Raw genomic sequence first — 18,916 nt, 5'->3', positions numbered from 1 at the left:
AAAAGGCTACATTTTCCAAAACAAAAAATAGTGAGAAAAATGGCATTGTTTTACATTTTGGCAGATATTTTTAATGTAAGGCTTAATAGATAACAACCGTATTCTCATGTCACCTTCTTCATTTAATCTTATACACTCGTGAAAGAATGAGATTTTTTAAAAAGCAGATAGCATCTTACTATTACTATGAAAAAGTTTTGGTCTTGGACCACCCAAAAAGTCTTGAGCTCCCTCAGGAATGCCTGGGTCATACTGTGAGACTTTGACTTACAAAATAGGACAAAGAAAAAATGAAAAATTATTAGTGAGTGTGTGGTCTGAACCATGGACATGCAGTTCACTCCTTATTGGTGGGCTGTTAGGGTTCCAATGTATGGTTACCTAACTTGAAAAATTGTGGGAGCCTCTCCACAATTGTGGGAGATAGATTAATAGGTACACAACATCACTTAAGTCTTACATTGTACTGTCTCGTGTAGAGCTGGGGGTTGAGAATAAATTGGAGCATGCTGCAATCCAGTTGTGTGGGGTCAGTTACCTGAGATATGTGGTATGATTCAGATTCTGTGGGTGGAAAAAGATGTGTCCTCTCAAGGGGGAGTTGGACTAAAAAAGAGCTCTGAAGCTGGAACCTTCACACATTGCTGCTGAGAATGGAAAACAGTCTGGCAGTTCCTCAAAAAGTTAAACATAAATTGCTATATGACCCAACAAATTCACTCCTAGGTATATACTCAAAAGAAATAAAAACGTATGTCCACACAAAATCATGTACATGAATATTCACAGCAGCAGTATTTATAGTAGCCAAAAGGTGGACACAACCTAAATGTCCATGAACTGATGAGTGAAAAAACAAAATAGGGCATATCCGTACATGTAATATTCTGCAGCCACAAAAAGAAATGAAGTGCTGACACATGCACCAATGTGGCTGAACCTTGAAAATATTATACGAAGTGAAAGAAGGCAGACTCAAAAGACTACATGTTGTATAATTCCATTTATACGAAATACCCCAAATAGGCAAATCTAAAGAGGCAGAAAGAACATTAGTGGTGGGATGGGAGAAATGCTACCTAAAGAATGTTTCTGCATATTGTTAAATTGTAACATCTGTTATGGTCAGTGGTCCCTATATAGACCCCTATATAGGTCAGTGGCCCCTAATAGTGGTCCCATTATCAGTAACAAAAACTCGAAGGGAGTTTCTGCCTTTTAAAGAACTAATGAGTTTTTTTTTCTTTTGTTTGTTTCCTTTTTAATACTTTTTAAGATCAGATGAGACCACTGTTACAAGTGTCTCTTTTGGCCTTGGCTTCTAGGAAGTTCAGACTACATTTAATCCTCAATCATAGTAACACTGTTAGCTAGGTTGGGCAATTGATGTATCTTTCTTTTCTTTTAACGTTTTGGTGTAGGTTTTTAAAATTTTTACACACAAACTTAAATATTTTATTGTAAGATGCCTGTGGTCTTTTATCAGTAGCAGTTGGGATTTAAATTGCAACAAATATAAAAAGTACACATGAAAAAACTATAGGCAGCATTTGCTAAGGTGGAGAAGAGTTTTTTCTGTGTAAAACAGCAACATTAATTTTCAGGTATGTTGATCCTTGAACTAAACTTTTCAACAAGCAGTGAGCTCCTAGCCACTGGTATTGTTCAAGCTGATGCTGGATGACGGTCTGTCTGTAGATCCTGTAGAGATGCATCCTGTACTGAACAAGAGACCAGACTAGAAATTGCCTTTGGAGTTCTCCCAGGCTTAGGACTCTATCATTCTGTGATTGAATTGGTAGTATTAGTATCTGACAATACAAAGCATTAAGTGGTCATTTTAAAGTGGGTAATTTTTATTCTGAGAACAGATTTGACAGCTCAGAGTTCCAGACATACAACACAAAAGAGATAATTTAGTGGAAAATACTAGAACAGCCACGACCCAGTACATTGCCTAAAGAGATATCAGTGTAGCTGTTCTGAGTGTGTGCTTTCATTTGCACTGCAGCTCTGCCAGGATGAATCAGCTATAAAATGCACCCCTGAATATTTAAACATGATGTATTTAAACATTAGAGTATTTGTTCCCCTATACTTGACAATATATACTTGAGATGTATATAATTGACAAATAACATTGTATAAGTTTAGGTGTACAACGTTATGAGTGTGTGTGTGTGTGTGTGTGTGTGTGTGTGTGTGTGTAGTGAAATTAAGTTGCTCTTTTTAACAGCTCTCTGTCAATCCTTTTCTTGTATCTACTCCCAGCTAGAGTTTAAAATACAAAACAAAACAAAGTATCAGCATAAAGGAGGTGATACATAGGTAGATAGATAGACAGACAGAGAGACTCCCTGAATCCCCCTCAGCCACTGAAGGTCACCCATATGAATGGTCTGAAAGCACCATTCATGATTGATGTTTCATGAATTTATTCTTGCCTGTTTTTCTAATTAATGTCATTATTAGGACTTAGGTTTTGCAGAATTTATTAATAGCCTAGCATCAAATTGAGATTGTATCTGTGGATCCATAAATACTATTTATTTATATTTAATGGACAATCAGTTGTGCAGATCTACGACACCTGAGCCATTTGAGCTATAGGAAGAAGTTAATTATGTCATTGCAATAGTTAGAGAGTTGCAAAATTAGTTTCTAAAAACCAGGTGGTAAGGACTCATAGGAAGTGAAAAGCTTGCACATGAGAGATTGCTGTCTAAAAGCCAGATGCAGTATAAATAGAATACAATAAAGCATGAAGAAAAAGCATAAAGTTAGGTTCTGTGCATTTGTTTTCTTCTGCTACATTCAGAAGTTCAAGTTTTAGTTGTTAGGAAATGTTTTTGAAAAGGAAAAAAGGGAGGAGATAAGCAGGAGGAAGAGAAGGGAAGAAAGAGCCACTGGACTCTCAGAGGAAATGCACAAGTTGTGTTTGGGGGCTGGGTTTAAGTCTCATCAGCAAATCATTAACACTTCTAAGTGTGGTGGGTGCATCTAACATTGCTTAGGCTGAGACACTAACAGTCATAATTCCTCGTAGTGAGGGATTTTATAAGTATTCTTTGTTTGGTCCATCTGAAAAGGATGGAAGTTCTTTAGGTCCAGAGTGATCCTAGTCTTATCAGAAAGGAAAGGGAGATTAAGAGAGGATACCAGTTAATCTAAAGGGTTGAGAGGAAGCAGGGAATACATGTGGAGCATTTCAGGCTTTACATGCTGATCATTGATAGCTGTTAAAGCTACCTGTTTCTCTTTCTGCTGGTTGCTGAACTGCAGGAATTTCCATCACAGAAGTTTAGATGAGCACGTGTGATAGATTTCACGTTCTTGAGAGACTAGAGCTCTAGTCAAGGTTTGGTTGCAGAGAAAGTTTGGAATTCTTTCGTTTGGAAGGGGGTTTTCTTTTAAAAAGCCTATTGGGAATAATTTTGATCCTAGTCATTATCTCTGACATTTGTGGTCTGTGGATTTTAGAGCATTAAACAATAGGTAAATTCTTTCTAAATTTGGAGGGGAAGGTGTATGGGAGGGAGAAAGAAAGAGACTCCACCAGTTTTGTTTTTTTGGTGTGTTTTTTCAGACTTAGAGGACTGCTGAAAGATTTTGTGAATTCTTTTTGTTGCCTAAATTACCTTTGAACAATTTTATAAAGAAATACTGACTGGTTAGTTATTATCTAAAATTAAGTTGGTGGAAAAACTGCAGTACTTTCTTGGGTCTGAAATCCAATTTTTTCTTTCCTTCTAAGATTATTATATAGGATGAACATTTTAAGTTCTCTGAGGTTATTTAAATTCATGGGAGTCATCACATAAAGAGAGATAGTCCTGGGTATAAGCAAAACAATTCTTTCCATTGCACTCTTGAGGTGTCTTTAGGACTGGATTTGTCCTATTACCTAGTTTTCAAGTAAAGGATTAAAGGCAAGTCACTTCCTTGGGAAGGCTCTTCATTGACCTAGGGTCTCTTTGTCGTTCCCTGTTCCTTTTTCTTAAAAAAGTATAGTTAAATATGTGAATATATTTCTTGGAAAATAAAACGATTATTAAGATCTAAACAATAATCTTTGTGCCTTGGGCAACTTCAAGAAAAGACTTGCGCTTGCTTTCGCAGAGTATACCTAAGTGGCCCAGGTACGATTGATCAGCTTTTGCTGAGATAATCAGACACATGGATGAGAACTCAGTTCTTTTTCATCAGATTCTTCTAGCAGGGTGGTAGAGGATAATGGAATAGAAATACTACGAGAGGGAGAGGGATAGGGAACTTTTAAAAATGACTTACAGTGTTTTAATATTTTTTTGTGTTGGGAGGCAGTTCTCTATAGTCTTCCGTCTACCTGCACGCGGTTTTTGTTGTGGATAATTTTTTCAGGGATGTTTGTATAGTGAACAACCTTGGATGATAGAGCTAACATCTCCTTCTAGAGCAAAGGACAGGTTTGCTTACTGGTCGGTATAATAAAGATAATGTCTCCCTTGAACAAAGCGCAGGCGTCCTCACTGCCCGTTATAAAAGATTTGAGTTTCCTAAGTGCTGAGTTTCTGTCCTGTCATGCAGCACATTGAGTGTGCAGGTGTTATCTGGCCCTTTTCAAAAAGCTCTGTAGGAATTGGGCTGCAGGGAACTGATGCACATGCTGATATTCCAGCTGCTGCTACTGGTGTGAGTACTAAGCTGTCCTTTGTCTCTGACCTAGGAGTCTCATGTTTTCTTCCCAGACCCCTGATCCTGGCAGGCTAACTTGTCAGCTTGCATGTGTGGTGAAATCTCAGACCCTTTATATTCTTAATACTTCAACATAATAAATAGGATGTATTTGGAAAGATTTACTGGAACTTATATTTCTAGTTTGTACATTTTTTAAGAAGTTCATTTAGGAAATTATATCTCCTTGCTTTGCTATAGGGTTTGTTTATAATGTCAGCCCGTATATGGAGTATCATCCTGGTGGAGAAGAAGAACTAATGAGAGCAGCAGGATCCGATGGTACTGACCTCTTTGATCAGGTAAGATGCTGAAAGTCGTCTGTTAGATACTGTTAGATGTAGCAGTGTGACAGTTGTAGAAAAAAGGAAAAGAGTTGCATACATTTCAGATGTGTTGGCTTGAATTTTGAAGTGTGGTAAGATGCTCATAAGTTTTAATTTGCCTTTGAATTATTTTACTAAAATTTTAGAGATGGTTTCAAATCTGTGTCTAGGAGTCTACACTTAATTGCTTGCTGCCTCCTCCGCTAGCAGTTGTTGACTCAGTTTTGATCAATTTTGATAATGATGATGATTAACTTATGGGAGGCAGTGGTGATTAAAGGAAAGAACAAGTCATTAAGCTTCTTTGCTCTTGGTCTTTTCCAGTTTGGGGAGTGTTATGTAATCAGCCTGTCTTGCTATATTAAGTCTGCATGTCATATAGAAAGTTAGGTGAGTAATGAATAGAAAACTTGTTTTTCCTAGAGTGCTGGCAGAGATTCAGTATGTATGAGTATATGTCAAAAGACATATTTAAATAAGTCACTTTTCCCCTTATACTCACTAAAAAAAAACATTAGTTCTTATACTATTTAAAAGTCGCATAGGAATATGTTAATTACTATCCATTGGCAGAGTTGTTATTTTGAAACAACAGTCTTGAGGAGAATAGAAATTTTCCCTTGTCTCACATATGCTTTATTTTGTATTTTACTTGATAGATAAACATGTGCTGGGTTTTTAGCAGTTGAGATACCTGAATCAGATTGGGTTATTTTTAGTGTTGTCTTCTTAACAAATGTAATTTTGATTTCTGTTCCTTCTACTTTATCTATCATGTATGTTAGGATTTATATTTTTAACTAGGTTACTAGAAATATAATTTGTTTTATATTTAAATGTACTTAGATGCATCTGCTTAAATAATAGAATTCCATTTACTATTAATGGTCTTCCTGGGTTGGAGAAAAGTCATGTTTGCCCATTTGTCATGAAAGCGCTATCCTTGGAACGTTCTCATTGCTGATTAAGGGCAAAGTCCCATTGTAATTTGGTATTGGTTATTATTTAGAAAAGCAAGCCAAATAGAAAAGTTTGGGAATATTTGCCTGAAAACTCGTCTGCCACTCTTTTGTATTTGTCCTATAACCTCTTGGTGGTGTATATACTCTTCCACAAGAAGAATTTCCAATAAAATGTAGTTCACTTTATATTCTTCAGTGTTGTGAGGTTATATGGACTTTATTTTTAAAAGGTTGTCACAAGGGAAGTCACAAGAACTGCTGTATTAAGTTTTTTACGAGTTTAAACAATACTTTAGTTACCATATTGCTGCATTCCCCTTGGCTTTAGTGAGACCAGTGATGTTTATTTATGACTTACTTACCACAGAAGTAAACAACTTTATATCCTAGAAACTGTGGTGAAGGTTCTTGTAGCTTTACATATTAAAGAATATATTCATGCCTAGTATTAGAGTTGTACAAAGAATATTAAGTAATCTCTTTATTGTCAAATTTCTAGCTCCAGTTTTGATCCCACTCCTGACCTCTTATTTCCAAGTGCCGATGGACAGTTTGATAACCTGATGGCACTCCAACTCAGTGTGCCCTCAAATAATATCAACTCGTCTTCCCTTTTTGTTCCCCTCTGTTTCCTTTTTCTGGTCATGGCACTGGAAGCCACTTGAGTAACCTTTGGCTTCTCTCATTGCCACGTATCCAGGCACTGTCTAAATCCTATGATGCTGTCTTTAAACATTACACCTTTTTCTCTCTTCTCACTGCCTTAGATCAATTCATCACCACCTTCCCTAGATCTGTTTGAATACTGTCCTGATGTTTTTACCTTCAGTACCAACTTAAGATAACATGACAGCTAGATTAATACAACAGTCCCTCTTTCGTTCTTTCACTTTCCACGGTTTGTTTCCCATGATCAACCATGGTCCAAAATTATTAAATGGAAAATTCCAGAAATAAACATGTCTTAAATTGTGTGTTGTTCTGAGTAGCGTGATGAGATCTTGCGCTGTCCCACTTCATCAAACCCAGGATGTGAAATCATCCAGCGTATCCCCATGCTTATACGTTTCCTGCCTGTCGCTTAGTAGGGGTCTGGGTTATCAGACTGACTGTTGTGGTTTCACAGAGCTCGTGTCAGAGTCACCCTTATTTTAATCAACAATGACCCCAAAGCACAAGAGTAGTGACGCTGTCCATTTGAATATGCCAAAAAGCCACGAGTGCTTCATTTAAGTGGAAAGGTGAGTACAGTACAATAAGCTATTTTGAGAGAAAAAGAGAGAGACCATATTCACATAAGTTTTATTATAGCCTATTGTTATAATTGTTCTATTTTGTGTAGTTATTGTTGCTGATTTCTCACTGTGCCTAATGTATAAATTAAACTTTATCAGAAGTATGTATGTATGTATGGAAAAAACATAGTTTATATAGGGTTCTGTAGTCTCTGTGGTTTCAGGCATCCACTGGGGTTCCTGGCGCTTATCCCCTACAGATAAGTGGGGACTACTGTATTCTCTTTTTAATTTAATTTTATTATTAATTTCAAGTGTACAAAACAACATAGTGATTAGGCATTTACACCCCTCACAAAGTGATAACCCCCTCAAGTCTACTACCCCTCTAACACCGTACATAGCTATTATAATACCATTGGCTGTATTCCCTATGCTGTACTTTACATCCCGTGGGGACTACTGTATTAAAGACAGTCACCTTAGCACCTTGCTCTATAACTCTCAGGCTCATCATTGACAGTAGGATAAATTGAAAGTCATTATTTGAGGCCCTAAAAAGACTGTATCAAGATAAATATTCTCAACATGCATGTTGCTTTGAGCAAACTGAAGTGCTTTGAGCAAATCACCAGTTCCATGTTTGACAAACCTTTTCCTCCTTGAATATTTTTCTCCTTCATCTGTCTGTTAACATTCTACCTAAACTCCACAGCCCCAGAGATGCTTTGCACATTAATGGATACTCTGTAAATATTTGGCAAACGAAATTTCAATTTGTATTAATAAATCAGTGTCCATTTACTATAATTACATACACTTTTTAATATATTTTCTATTTTAATGTGTAGTTATTTGCTTAAAAACACACATAAAATTCTGACATCAGAATTATTTGACCTGATTATTTTAGTGATTATATAATATTTTATCGAATAATATATTATTCAATTTACAATTAGACATTTAGGTTGTTTCTAATACTTTGCTAATATAAATAGTGCTGTGATGAGTATCCTGGTACCTGTATATTTGCATGTATGCAAATATTTTCTCAGGTAAATTTCTGAATTACTGAGGGAAAGAGCTGTATATTTCAAGGCTTTTAATGTATATTGAGAAAGTGCCCTTCAGAAAGGTTGTTTACATTTAATTCCCACGAGCAAGTCTGGCAACAAATAACTCTCAGTTGTTTTTCTTGAAGTGACAATCTCACTTTGTTCTTTTCAAAAAAATATCTATCAGGTATTCAAATCTGAATGACCAGCTTGTTTATAGGTCATTCTTTTTTCTTTTAAGCATAACCAGCCTTTCAAGAAAAAACAAACAAACACACAGTTCAGTTTGCAAATCAAACAATTGCAGAAGTGTTTTCGAAAACTTCCCAATTTGTCACACAGAATATAAAAAAGACCTGTACTCAAGGGTTGAGGTTGAAGAAAATTAATATTTTCTACTTCATAAGGATATTCTTAAATGAAACCAAATCCCCACTCCCACTCCCTCATGGGTCTGGTTGAAAATATAATGATTGAAACCACTGCCATAATTTGTGCTAACATGCAAGCAGTTTTACCCACCATTGCTTTTTCGACATCAGTGTAAATATCAACACAGTGAAAAAGGCAAATAAATTTTAGTATATTATGAAACTGATGGAGATCTTGTGGATATCTGAAAAGGTGTCAGGAACCTCCAGAGGTCTGTAGACAACACTTTGAGAATGTTGTTCTTAACAATCCCTATATAAGCTTCCTTTTTGTCGCTCCCTTGTTGGCTAATTGAATCTGCTTCTTCGTTTTTCAGAGCAGTGTAAAAAATGATTAGTTTTGCTCAGAGTAAAATTAGAGCCTCTCATGGAGTTAGTCATGTTGCTTTTCTGTCATTTATATTCCATACCAGGTTCATCGTTGGGTCAATTATGAATCCATGCTGAAAGAATGCCTAGTTGGCAAAATGGCCGTTAAACCTGCTGTTCCTAAAGGTAAGTGGTGCCAGAGCTAAACTGGCATTGATGTGTGACACATAAGTACTCTTTTTAAACTTGGATTTCAACACATAGATTTCAGTAAATTACTATATTGTTCTCATTCTCACTGGCCTCCTACTCTAGCCACTGTAAAGGTTTTACTTTAGTTCTTCTTTAGAATAAAACAATGACTTTACTTTATTGAATGAATGAAACAATGATTTTACCTTAAATTTTTGACATGTTTTGAGAGGAAGTTCATATTGTGAGGAATAAGCTTTATGGGAGTGAAAGAACTTTATTTAGTTTTCATTAGTCTTTTGTTCTGCTGTTATATAGATTAGCTAGAGCACTTGGTTAGAGTTGAAATATAGATTCATGTTTTAGAATTTAATTTTTTGAATATGCAATATATTCACATGACTCAAAAATGAGAAAATATAAAAAGTCATACAGTGAGATTTTTTTTCTCCCAGCTATATCTGCCATTTGCTTTAAACTTTCCATTCCTTGCTTCATCACCATGGAGAACACGTTTTCTGATTTTTAAACTACTTATAAAATGCAACCCGTTACTTCCCCTTAACCTTCTACCCTGTGGCTCTACAATCTGCATGCTGTTGGATGGAGATCATCTGTTTACTTCCTAAGCTCCTTTCAGAAGAGTACCCTTTGGAAACTTCAGATATGCAGTAAGAGTAACAGAAATACTTTGCTTATTAATCCTTTACTGTGGAAGGAATGTAGTCTTTTTGTTTGTTTGTTTTTAGTAACTCCTGACTTTGATACCCAAATTAGGAATAAATTGACTTGTACAACCTGAGTCTTCTACTATTTATTTAGTGCAGAAAGTTTGATAACTCCAAGCCGTGTTACCAGAGGCCTCCATTAGCTGGATGGAAGTAGGACAGGCATACCTAGATTTCAACCCTAGTTCCATGACTTATTTGCTCTGTGATTTTTGGGCCAGTTTCTGTCTCTGAGGCTGCATTTTTTAAACCTGTGCAGTGATTCACAGAGCTAAGAATTAATTGACACAAGTATCAAGTTCCTTGCACAGAGAGAATATTATTTATTTTTCTTCCTATTGCTACAGAACTAATAAGCAATATGTGTATATACCAAAAGGAAACTAGTTTGAAGTTTAGTGTCTGGAAATTCTTCCATACCGTTTACTTTTGTAAACCAATCCCTTTCTTCTCTTAATTGGGTCCTAAATTCATTGATTCACTGCCAGCAGGAGATATGATCTTAACTAAAATATTTTAAATGACTAATTTTACCTCATTTTAAATATATCTTATTTATACAATCTGTTACTAAAGGTTTTGTGTTCTTCTGTAATAACATTCAGGGTAATCAGAAAATATGCTATGCTCCTTAGGTTTCTGTTCCATGGGAATATGAAATTAATAAAAGGCCTTTTCCTGCCTCCTCAGAAATGAAAGACAGATAATCCTCAGAATCCTTCACCAAATACAACAAAACACCATTTAAAATGAGCAGATTAGTTCACAAGGAAATCCCCTGATGTTCAAAAGAAGGGTAGTTAGAAGCAACAATCCAGAGTGGTAAGCTAGCTCTGAAGCCTCTGTTTCTAGCACTTAATCGAGATACATGCTTAGAACCACATGAGAGTTTTAGTAGTCACACGGAGGATAGAAGACCAGATCTTAGGTCTGTAAAGGCAGGGAGTTGGAACTGAGATCCGTGCCATGGCTTGGACTCTTGACAGTCTGTGTGATCAGTGGAATGGGACGGCTTGAAAAAAATCTGTCCAACAACAAAGGGAATGTCAGGGTATCTTGTATGCCTTGACCTTGTTTATGAGGTGATGGGGGAGAGGAAAGTGAATTTCCTCTTGAGATTTTGTAACCATAGCCCTGCCTACATAAGAGTTGGGAATTTAACTATCTACCACCTATGTGATCTCAGAAACCTCAAACCAAGAAATAAAATCATCTCTCCTTACTGGTTTCTCAGGTTGCTTGGCAGATGTATATACAAATTTTTAATGGTTTTAACCTAAAACCCTCAAAATTCCAACCTGTGCACATCAATTATTCGTGCACAATAAAATATCAGACAACACATGAGGAAACAAGTCAGCAGAAACGAGCAGAATTTTACCCCTGGGACTTCATTATTCATATACAGAATAAAAATAATTATGTCTGAATGTCTAGGAAAATAAGAATGAATTGTAACATGAGTGAAAAATGAGACTGCTAAAAATAATTATGTGGAATTGGAAAAAAACCCAGAACTTCTAGAAATGAAAAATAGAGCTGGTGAAATTAAAAAGTACATAGCATGAATACTCAAAGAGTTTAGACATTGTAGAAGAGTTCCGTGAACTGCAAAATGGAGCAGCAGAAATTACACAGAATGTGGTACAAGAAACAAAGGGATAAGAAAATACACAATAGACATGGAGGATAGAGTAATTAGATCTAACACTTGTAATCATTTCTAGAAGGAAGTAGTAAGAATGAAGAAGAAACAACATCTGAAGGAATAATGGCTGAGAATTTTCCAGAATTGACAAGTCACAAATCCTCAAACCGAGCAAGTTCAGCAAATCCCAAGCAAGATAAATAAAGAAAAAATCCACACAGACTCTGTCGTAAAATTGCAGAACACCAAAGACAATGAGAAGATACGAGAAACAGCCAGAGAAAGGGACAGATTTACTAACAAACCAGTGATTAGTAAATTGACAGCTAGTATAATTTACTAGCTGTTACAGTCAATTTGCTAGAACAAAATAGAACCCAGAAAACAATAGAACAGTATCATGAAAATGCTGAGAGAAAAAGACTGACAACCTAAAATCATTCAGTAATAAGGATAAAATAAAGGTAGCAAGGACTGGAAAAACAAAACAAAACAACCCCCCCTCCCCCAAAAAAAAACAACACAAAAAAAACCCCCATGAAACCAAAATCAGAAAGGTTGAGGAAACTGAGGATTTCTAACTAAATCCTAATCGTAAAGAACTAAACTGTAATGAGTAGTCCTTCTCTTCATCTGGTTCAGGGGCGTGCAAGCACATTTTTAACCCAGAGTGAGCTATGGACTCTGAGATACTATGTATTCACAAATTAAAAGCTTCCTTTTGAACACTGGCTCTAGCCCTGATACGGATTAGTGAGGCCGCATGAGCTGTAGAAAAAGCACAGTTCATAGAGACTGACTTGGCTTCAAACCTCGTCTTTGCCACTCAAAAGCTGTTATGTTCTGCATCAGTTAACAGATCTGAGTGTTTTTACCTTAGCAGTAAAATGGGGTTTAAGAATGAAACATCCTAATGTCATTGTGAGGATTAAGTGATGTTTGCTCACCACCTGTTGTATGAGAAGCAGCAGATGGTGGCAGAGTAGAGGTGGTTGTTGCTGTCCTTCCCTTTACCCCTCCGCTCCTACAGTACTGAGGCTCCTTGCATTTGCTATTCCTTTCTGTATCCTCACAACTGCCAGGTATAAACCAGCACGTAATAATTTGTTTTACCACAACAGGTGGTTCTGTTTCTGTGAAAAATAAAGTGTTATTTTTGACAGAACACGTGACAGTGGAGCTGTGAATCTGCGTTCCACTATAAAGCCTTTTTGGATTAAAAGTGTTTTGCTAGGATGAGGCCAGTAGCAGGTAGTGACACGCGGTAACTTGTAAGGCAGTAGGAAGCAAAGACAAGAATTTTACAAATTAGAAAAGCCTTGATTGCAAGGAAATGGATCAGGTTTTTGTAAGTGTAGAGACTTAAAATCTAGCAGGATACAGTCTGAACTCCAGGCTAACCAAAATGAATAGAGCATATAAAAGGGACAAAGAAACTAATAAAAAGGATTTAACGTGTCAAAAATAAGGAATGCCCCTGATAATTAAGGTGAAGTGTTGTTTTAACAGTATGGCTATACCTTTGATCTGTAGCGGGGATTGATCATTGAACTCTGCTGGCCTGAGACTATGGATAGAGACTATTACCGTATTTCCGAAAATAAGACCTTGCAGGACAATCAGTTCTAATGCATCTTTTGGAGCAAAAATTAATATAAGACCCGGTTATATTATATCATATCATATCATATCATATCATATCATATCATATCATATCATATCATATCATATATAAGACCCGGTCTTATAGTAAAATAATAATTAATTTTTGCTCCGAAAGACGCATTAGAGCTGATAGTCTGATTAGGTCTTATTTTTGGGGAAACACGGTAGATGGGGTAACCATGTAATTGTCCAAACTGGGGCAGTTTTGAGAATGAAAGAGGGTCCTATTAGTAATTATGCTAATAGGAGGTAAACTGTGATTCTAACAAACCTGGGCATGTGTTTACTCTACAATTAGAATTTCCATATGAAATGGGACCAGAGGATGAAAACAGATGAAGTGGGAATAGTAGGTAGAGATTGTTGCTGACATGAAGATATGCAGGGTCTGGGCAGTAGATAAACTGAATCTTACACGTGGGCTTCTTTCAATACCGGATTCTTGATACCATCTTATAGGTCGGGTGACCTGCCCGGCACCAGTGCATGGGGGTCCAGAGTTGGCATTTTGTGGGCATCCCACAGTTCAGCAGTTTTGGGAGGACAGTTTTCAATTTATCTTGTGCTTTCTAGTATAACAGTGGTGAAATGCCTGTATAGCTAGGAAGAAATCAGCAAAGCTGACTGAATGTACTGAATATAAAACAATACTAGTGGATCTTTATCAAGTAAAGAATCGGTATGATTTTTATAATCCTTTGTTTAAAAAGAATTATGGTTTGTATCATGCTTTAGAAGGATATCAATAATGAATAGAAGGAGAAGCTTTGAAAAGAGAAGTGTTAGTTGCTGTTAGTTACATGGAACTAACATGTTAATTACATGTTAGTTACATGGAGCACTTCATTCTATGACAAAGATGAAAAGTGTTCTTACTCTTTGCCCTTTTTCTAGTCTTTTTCTGTCATGGTAGCCGGTAGCCACACGTGGCTATTGAGCACTGGAAATGTGCCTAGTCCAAATTGAGATGTGCTACAAGTATAAAATATACACTGCATTTTTAGACTTAGTATGAAAAAAGAAAATATTGCATAATTTTTATATTGATTACATATTGTCAAAATCTGGATATGCTGTGTTAAGTTCAGATATATTAAAATTAATTTAACGTGTTTCTTTTTACTTTTCTAACGTAATTATTAGAAAATAATAAATTGTACTTGTGGCTTACATTGTATTTCTTTTGGACAGTGCTATTCTACACCATAAACGTACTTTAAAAAATTTAACTTAGGTCATATTTTTTAAGTGTCATATTTTCCAGTGGGATAATGCACTCTTAGTAATGTTTCGTCTTAATTTCTCGTTTCTTTATCATGATTTCTAATACTTTACATTTTTAGTTTTCACGCCTACTCTCTCAAACAGTTAATAACTATAAACCACGTAGAACCCTAGATCAATAGAATAGTTAGAAGTGGAAGAGGGATTTAGAGCTGTCCTGGCACCCTCAATTTAAAAGTGAGGATACTGAGGCTTGTAGACTCACACACCTCACTGAAGGCTATCGTTACTTAAGTGGAGAAGCCACCACTTTAATCCTGTGTGCTTTCTTTTGTAAGAGAAAGAATCACCTCATCAAAGTTACTCACTTTTTTTTTAATAAAAATAATAAACTTTATTTTTAAGAACAGTTTTAGATGTGCCAAAGAATTAAGATAAAGCGGTCCCATAAATCCCACACTCATTTTCCCCTATTATTTTAATAGCTCACTTCAGTACATTTATCTTTTGTGAATCTGCTGCAGGTTTTCGCTTTGTGGCTACTATGAGTCCTATATGCCATTTTCCCATGGTACATTTGTTATAAATAATGGGATAATATTGATACAATATTATTGGCTAACTGGAAGTCCATACATTATTTAAATATTCTTAATTTTACACAATACCTTTTTAGGATCCCATCCAGGATACCACATTACTTTTGCATAATTAATTTATTTTCCTTTGGCATGTGCTGTGGTTTTTAACCATGGTTGATTATTTTTCCCAGGGGACATTTGGCAATGTCTGGAGATATTTTCGTTGCCAGAACTAGGCTAAATTCTGCTGGCCTTCTAGTGGGTAGAGGAGAGGTGAGGGATGCTGCTAAAGACCCCACAATGCACTGGGTAGGTTCCCACAACAAAGAATTCTCCAGCCCAGGATGTTCATAGTCCTGAAGTGGAGAAACCGTCATGTATGAATTAGTTTTGTATTCTTAAAAATAATGGCATTGGTGGCACACGGGTGGGAAGCAGGTATGTAGGCAAGAGAACTATCCAGCTGCCAGCTGGACGTTCAGCTTCTGGAGAATCAGTTTCCTCATTGGTAAAATGGGGACAATTCAGAACTCAAGTGGGTGGGTAAAACATAGGCTCAGAGGCTAACTGGTATCCTTACCAGAAGCAAGACAGTTATTAGTGGGGAGGAAGGGGCAGGATGTCAGGATGAAGTGGACTTGACTGGATGAGCAAATTTGCTATCTCAGTCGGGTAGCCTCAATTTGCTTTTGCTGCTGTGGGGTCTGTTTGAGTGATGCCTGCCAGATAGATAGAAGGGAAAGGTCATTAAAAATGGAGGATGAGAAGTCCCTGGTCAGATACCAACATGAACAGGAAATGTGTCCTGCTGTTTGGGTGTGACTGACCAATGTTTGGTTTAGGTTAGTGTGTGTTTTGTTTTCAGAGAAAGATGATTTTTGAACATGTGTGTATTCGTGTGCAGGTGATTCCAAATAAGAAGTGATTAATCCCTCAAGGGACAGGACAAGAATGGAAAATAACCGATAAGTTGGAGAAGTGAATCAAAAATGACAAGTATGACCTACATAGAGGGAAAATGTGAACTTCTGAAAATGCAGTTTATGCTGTGATTAAATGAATAATGGGCTGGGGGGGAACTGACCAGGAGTAAGTGTGCATGTACTCTGGTACTTTTAAACTTTTTAATCCTGGATTTTTTCAGAGTATGTATTTGAACTATTAAATCTTTATTTTTATTCTGCTGGTAAACTGCTTCTAGGATAAGGAGTAATTCTGGGCCTTGAAGTTTGAGAGATGTGTAGCATCTAAAGATGGCTTAGACGATGATTAAAAGATGAATAGAGGAAAGTAAGAAGTAAACACAGTTTAGAACAAGTAATGCATTCACATGATTCAAGGATGAGAAGTGCCCCTGTCATAACTCTGTCTCCCATCACCCTTTTCCCCTCCCTTGTATAGCATGAAGGCAGCCACCTTATTGCTTTTATTGTGAATCCTTCCAAATTATCTTCATGCATGTATAAGCAAACTGAACGTATATTCGTATTTTCCTAACACTTTATCCAAATGGTTTCTTATGATGTCAGGATTCCTATTAAGATAATGATCAACAGATATTTATTAAAAGAATGAGCATACAGGTAAAACAGGATTTTTCTTATTTTCTTTATCCTCGGAGATCTTCCTGTGGCTCCACTTCCTGTGGTAAACTAGATTGGGGTTACAATGAAAAATCCTCACCTAGCCCTCTTCCCAAAGAAGAGTAGAATGCTGATAAATCACAGCACTAGTCGTCTAAATGACACTGACCTTTCCAGAAAGCAGAGATTCTAATCAGAGTAATGCAGTTCAAACATTATGAGAAAAGATAAATTTTCTTGGCTGTGGAGCCAACCAAATGATGGAATTAGTTATCAACATAGAATGTTAGATTTCTTGTGAGAGAGGAAGGTATCTCATGTGACTAAAAGGATTTAGATGTAAATATCTTTAATAGCAAAGCATAGTCTATTTCTATGACTCAGGTTTTGAAAAGAGTTACAAAAGTAGACTAACAGTTTTTAAAGGCAATTTAGATAGTTTTAGTAGTTCTCATCCTACAGGTACTTCTTGTATTAAAAAAAAGACTCAGGGAACAATTAATTTAGCAGGATGTAGAAAGTTCTGACAGGTTCAGATCAGTTCACATCAGGCAGGAAATAAATACGTCCGTGTATTTTTCCCTAGAAACTAATTACCTGGGAGCAGTTTTTCAAAATCTGTGAGCCTTTTAAATAAAAACAAATTGTTTTACATGATGGATAAGATTCATCAAACTGCCAGCTATGTGGCACACTGAAAATAGATTTAATTTACTTTTGTTACTGTGACTTTGCTGTTTGATCTAAGTTAAAACAAATAATCATAACTGCTGTAGCAAAGAGATGAAACTGAGTGGATGAGAGTAAATGATCAATCAGTAATCCCTTGCAAATTGTAATGACTAGATTTTTATCTGGCATTTGATAAACATAGCTCATTTTGAGGTGTAACTTAAATGGTTTTTAGGTCTTTTGTCTTTTCAAGAAGTATTAACTCTAGCAATAGCATCCTAAGAAATATGGTGCTAAGTTTCAGAGGGAGGAGATGAAGTCTGATCCTGGCTTCCTGCTCAAGAGCTGTGGATTTCATTCAAGTCCTTGACCTCTAATTTTTAGAAGTAAATGAGGGGGTCAGATGGTAATTTGCTATATGTTGTTAAGATCTCTTTCAGCTACGAAATTATTTAGGTAAAATGGGGAAGATACAAAGGATGGTCATCTGGCCTCCTTAATCATGATCATTTTATGACAAGTGAGTGAAATGGAGGTAATTATGGGCTCTGGTTGATTGAAAGTCAAACAAAAAATATGAAAGCTTTGATTTGTTTCTTTTTCTATAAAACAAGGTGATGTCACATTAATAAGTGATGTGTTTCAGTTTACTACTTGGATATTTTGTGTTAGCTTGTGATTCAATTTTTTTTTTTTTAAATCTGACAGCTTGCTGAGGGTTTTATTTGGACCATATATAGTATGGCACTTGTGATCAAGATATGGTAGAGATTTGTGAGTTGGCTGCCATCCTGAAAGAAAAGGCCTGTTAAATTTTTTCTGGATTGTAACACTAATAATTGCATTGTAAATACATGTGAAACTCTTACCGTATTTTCAGCATTTTGGCCGTTTAGTTTTTGGAATAACAACGATGAATTTTAAGTACTGACTTAGATAAAAGAGAAAGATAAGGTATCTTTCTTTGGGTTGTTAATATGTATGTTTCATTGATAAAATATAATCTAATAAATTCTAGTTAATTTTGACTAATTTAAAATATGATAACCGGGACAAAACTTGGGTTTTTATATACTTTTTAAAGAAATTAACCAAGATATTAGGAAAAAAATAACCAAAGGAGTAAAAAGCCCAGTGAAATGGGTGACAAACTCCAGAGAGATGGTCTGGCAATCTTCAGTGAGAAACTTACTATCTACATGGGCCATCTACTTACTAGCCTTATTTCTCTCCTCTGGGCTTGGAAGAAAGCCCTTCAAGAGAGAAGGGCTGACACCTTTAAATCAATAATATATACTGATATTCTCTTTGACATTATAATGTTCTTACCTGACTTTTTTTCTAAATCACTGTACAGACTATCATGAGGAAAAGAAAGTCTTAAACGGTAAGTTGTATAAATGTATAGTAAAAAAAAGTGAATCACACTCACATGATTATATAAAATATTGCTTCACAGAATTATATGGGTATTTAGATAATGTCTTTACTTGCCCAAACTTAAAGGATTGGACAGAACTTTATAGACCCCGTATTCCAGCCATTACTCTTAATAGTCGTCCCTTCTGTGACATCCCTCAACATATATT

The 18,916-nt window shown here is 36.1% G+C and overlaps 1 protein-coding gene across 2 annotated transcripts in view; it reads left to right on the top strand.

The window, feature by feature from the left end:
* The window catches only part of CYB5R4 (cytochrome b5 reductase 4), a 70,643-nt gene that overhangs the window by 15,691 nt on the left and 36,036 nt on the right, over positions 1 to 18,916 (top strand). The window contains exons 3-5 of one of the 2 annotated variants that reach the window (XM_088795571.1): positions 4,915 to 5,015; positions 9,139 to 9,220; positions 18,685 to 18,714. In XM_088795571.1, the coding sequence (XP_088651697.1) occupies positions 4,915 to 5,015; positions 9,139 to 9,220; positions 18,685 to 18,714 (213 nt within the window). The remainder of the gene's footprint in view (positions 1 to 4,914; positions 5,016 to 9,138; positions 9,221 to 18,684; positions 18,715 to 18,916) is intronic. The other variant, XM_088795572.1, reaches the window with a different exon arrangement.

This window comes from Rhinolophus sinicus, chromosome 2 (genome assembly GCF_057876585.1).
Source record: "Rhinolophus sinicus isolate RSI-liver-muscle chromosome 2, RSI-T2T, whole genome shotgun sequence".
NCBI lineage: Eukaryota > Metazoa > Chordata > Mammalia > Chiroptera > Rhinolophidae > Rhinolophus > Rhinolophus sinicus.
This window is presented reverse-complemented; position numbering and strand designations above follow the sequence as displayed.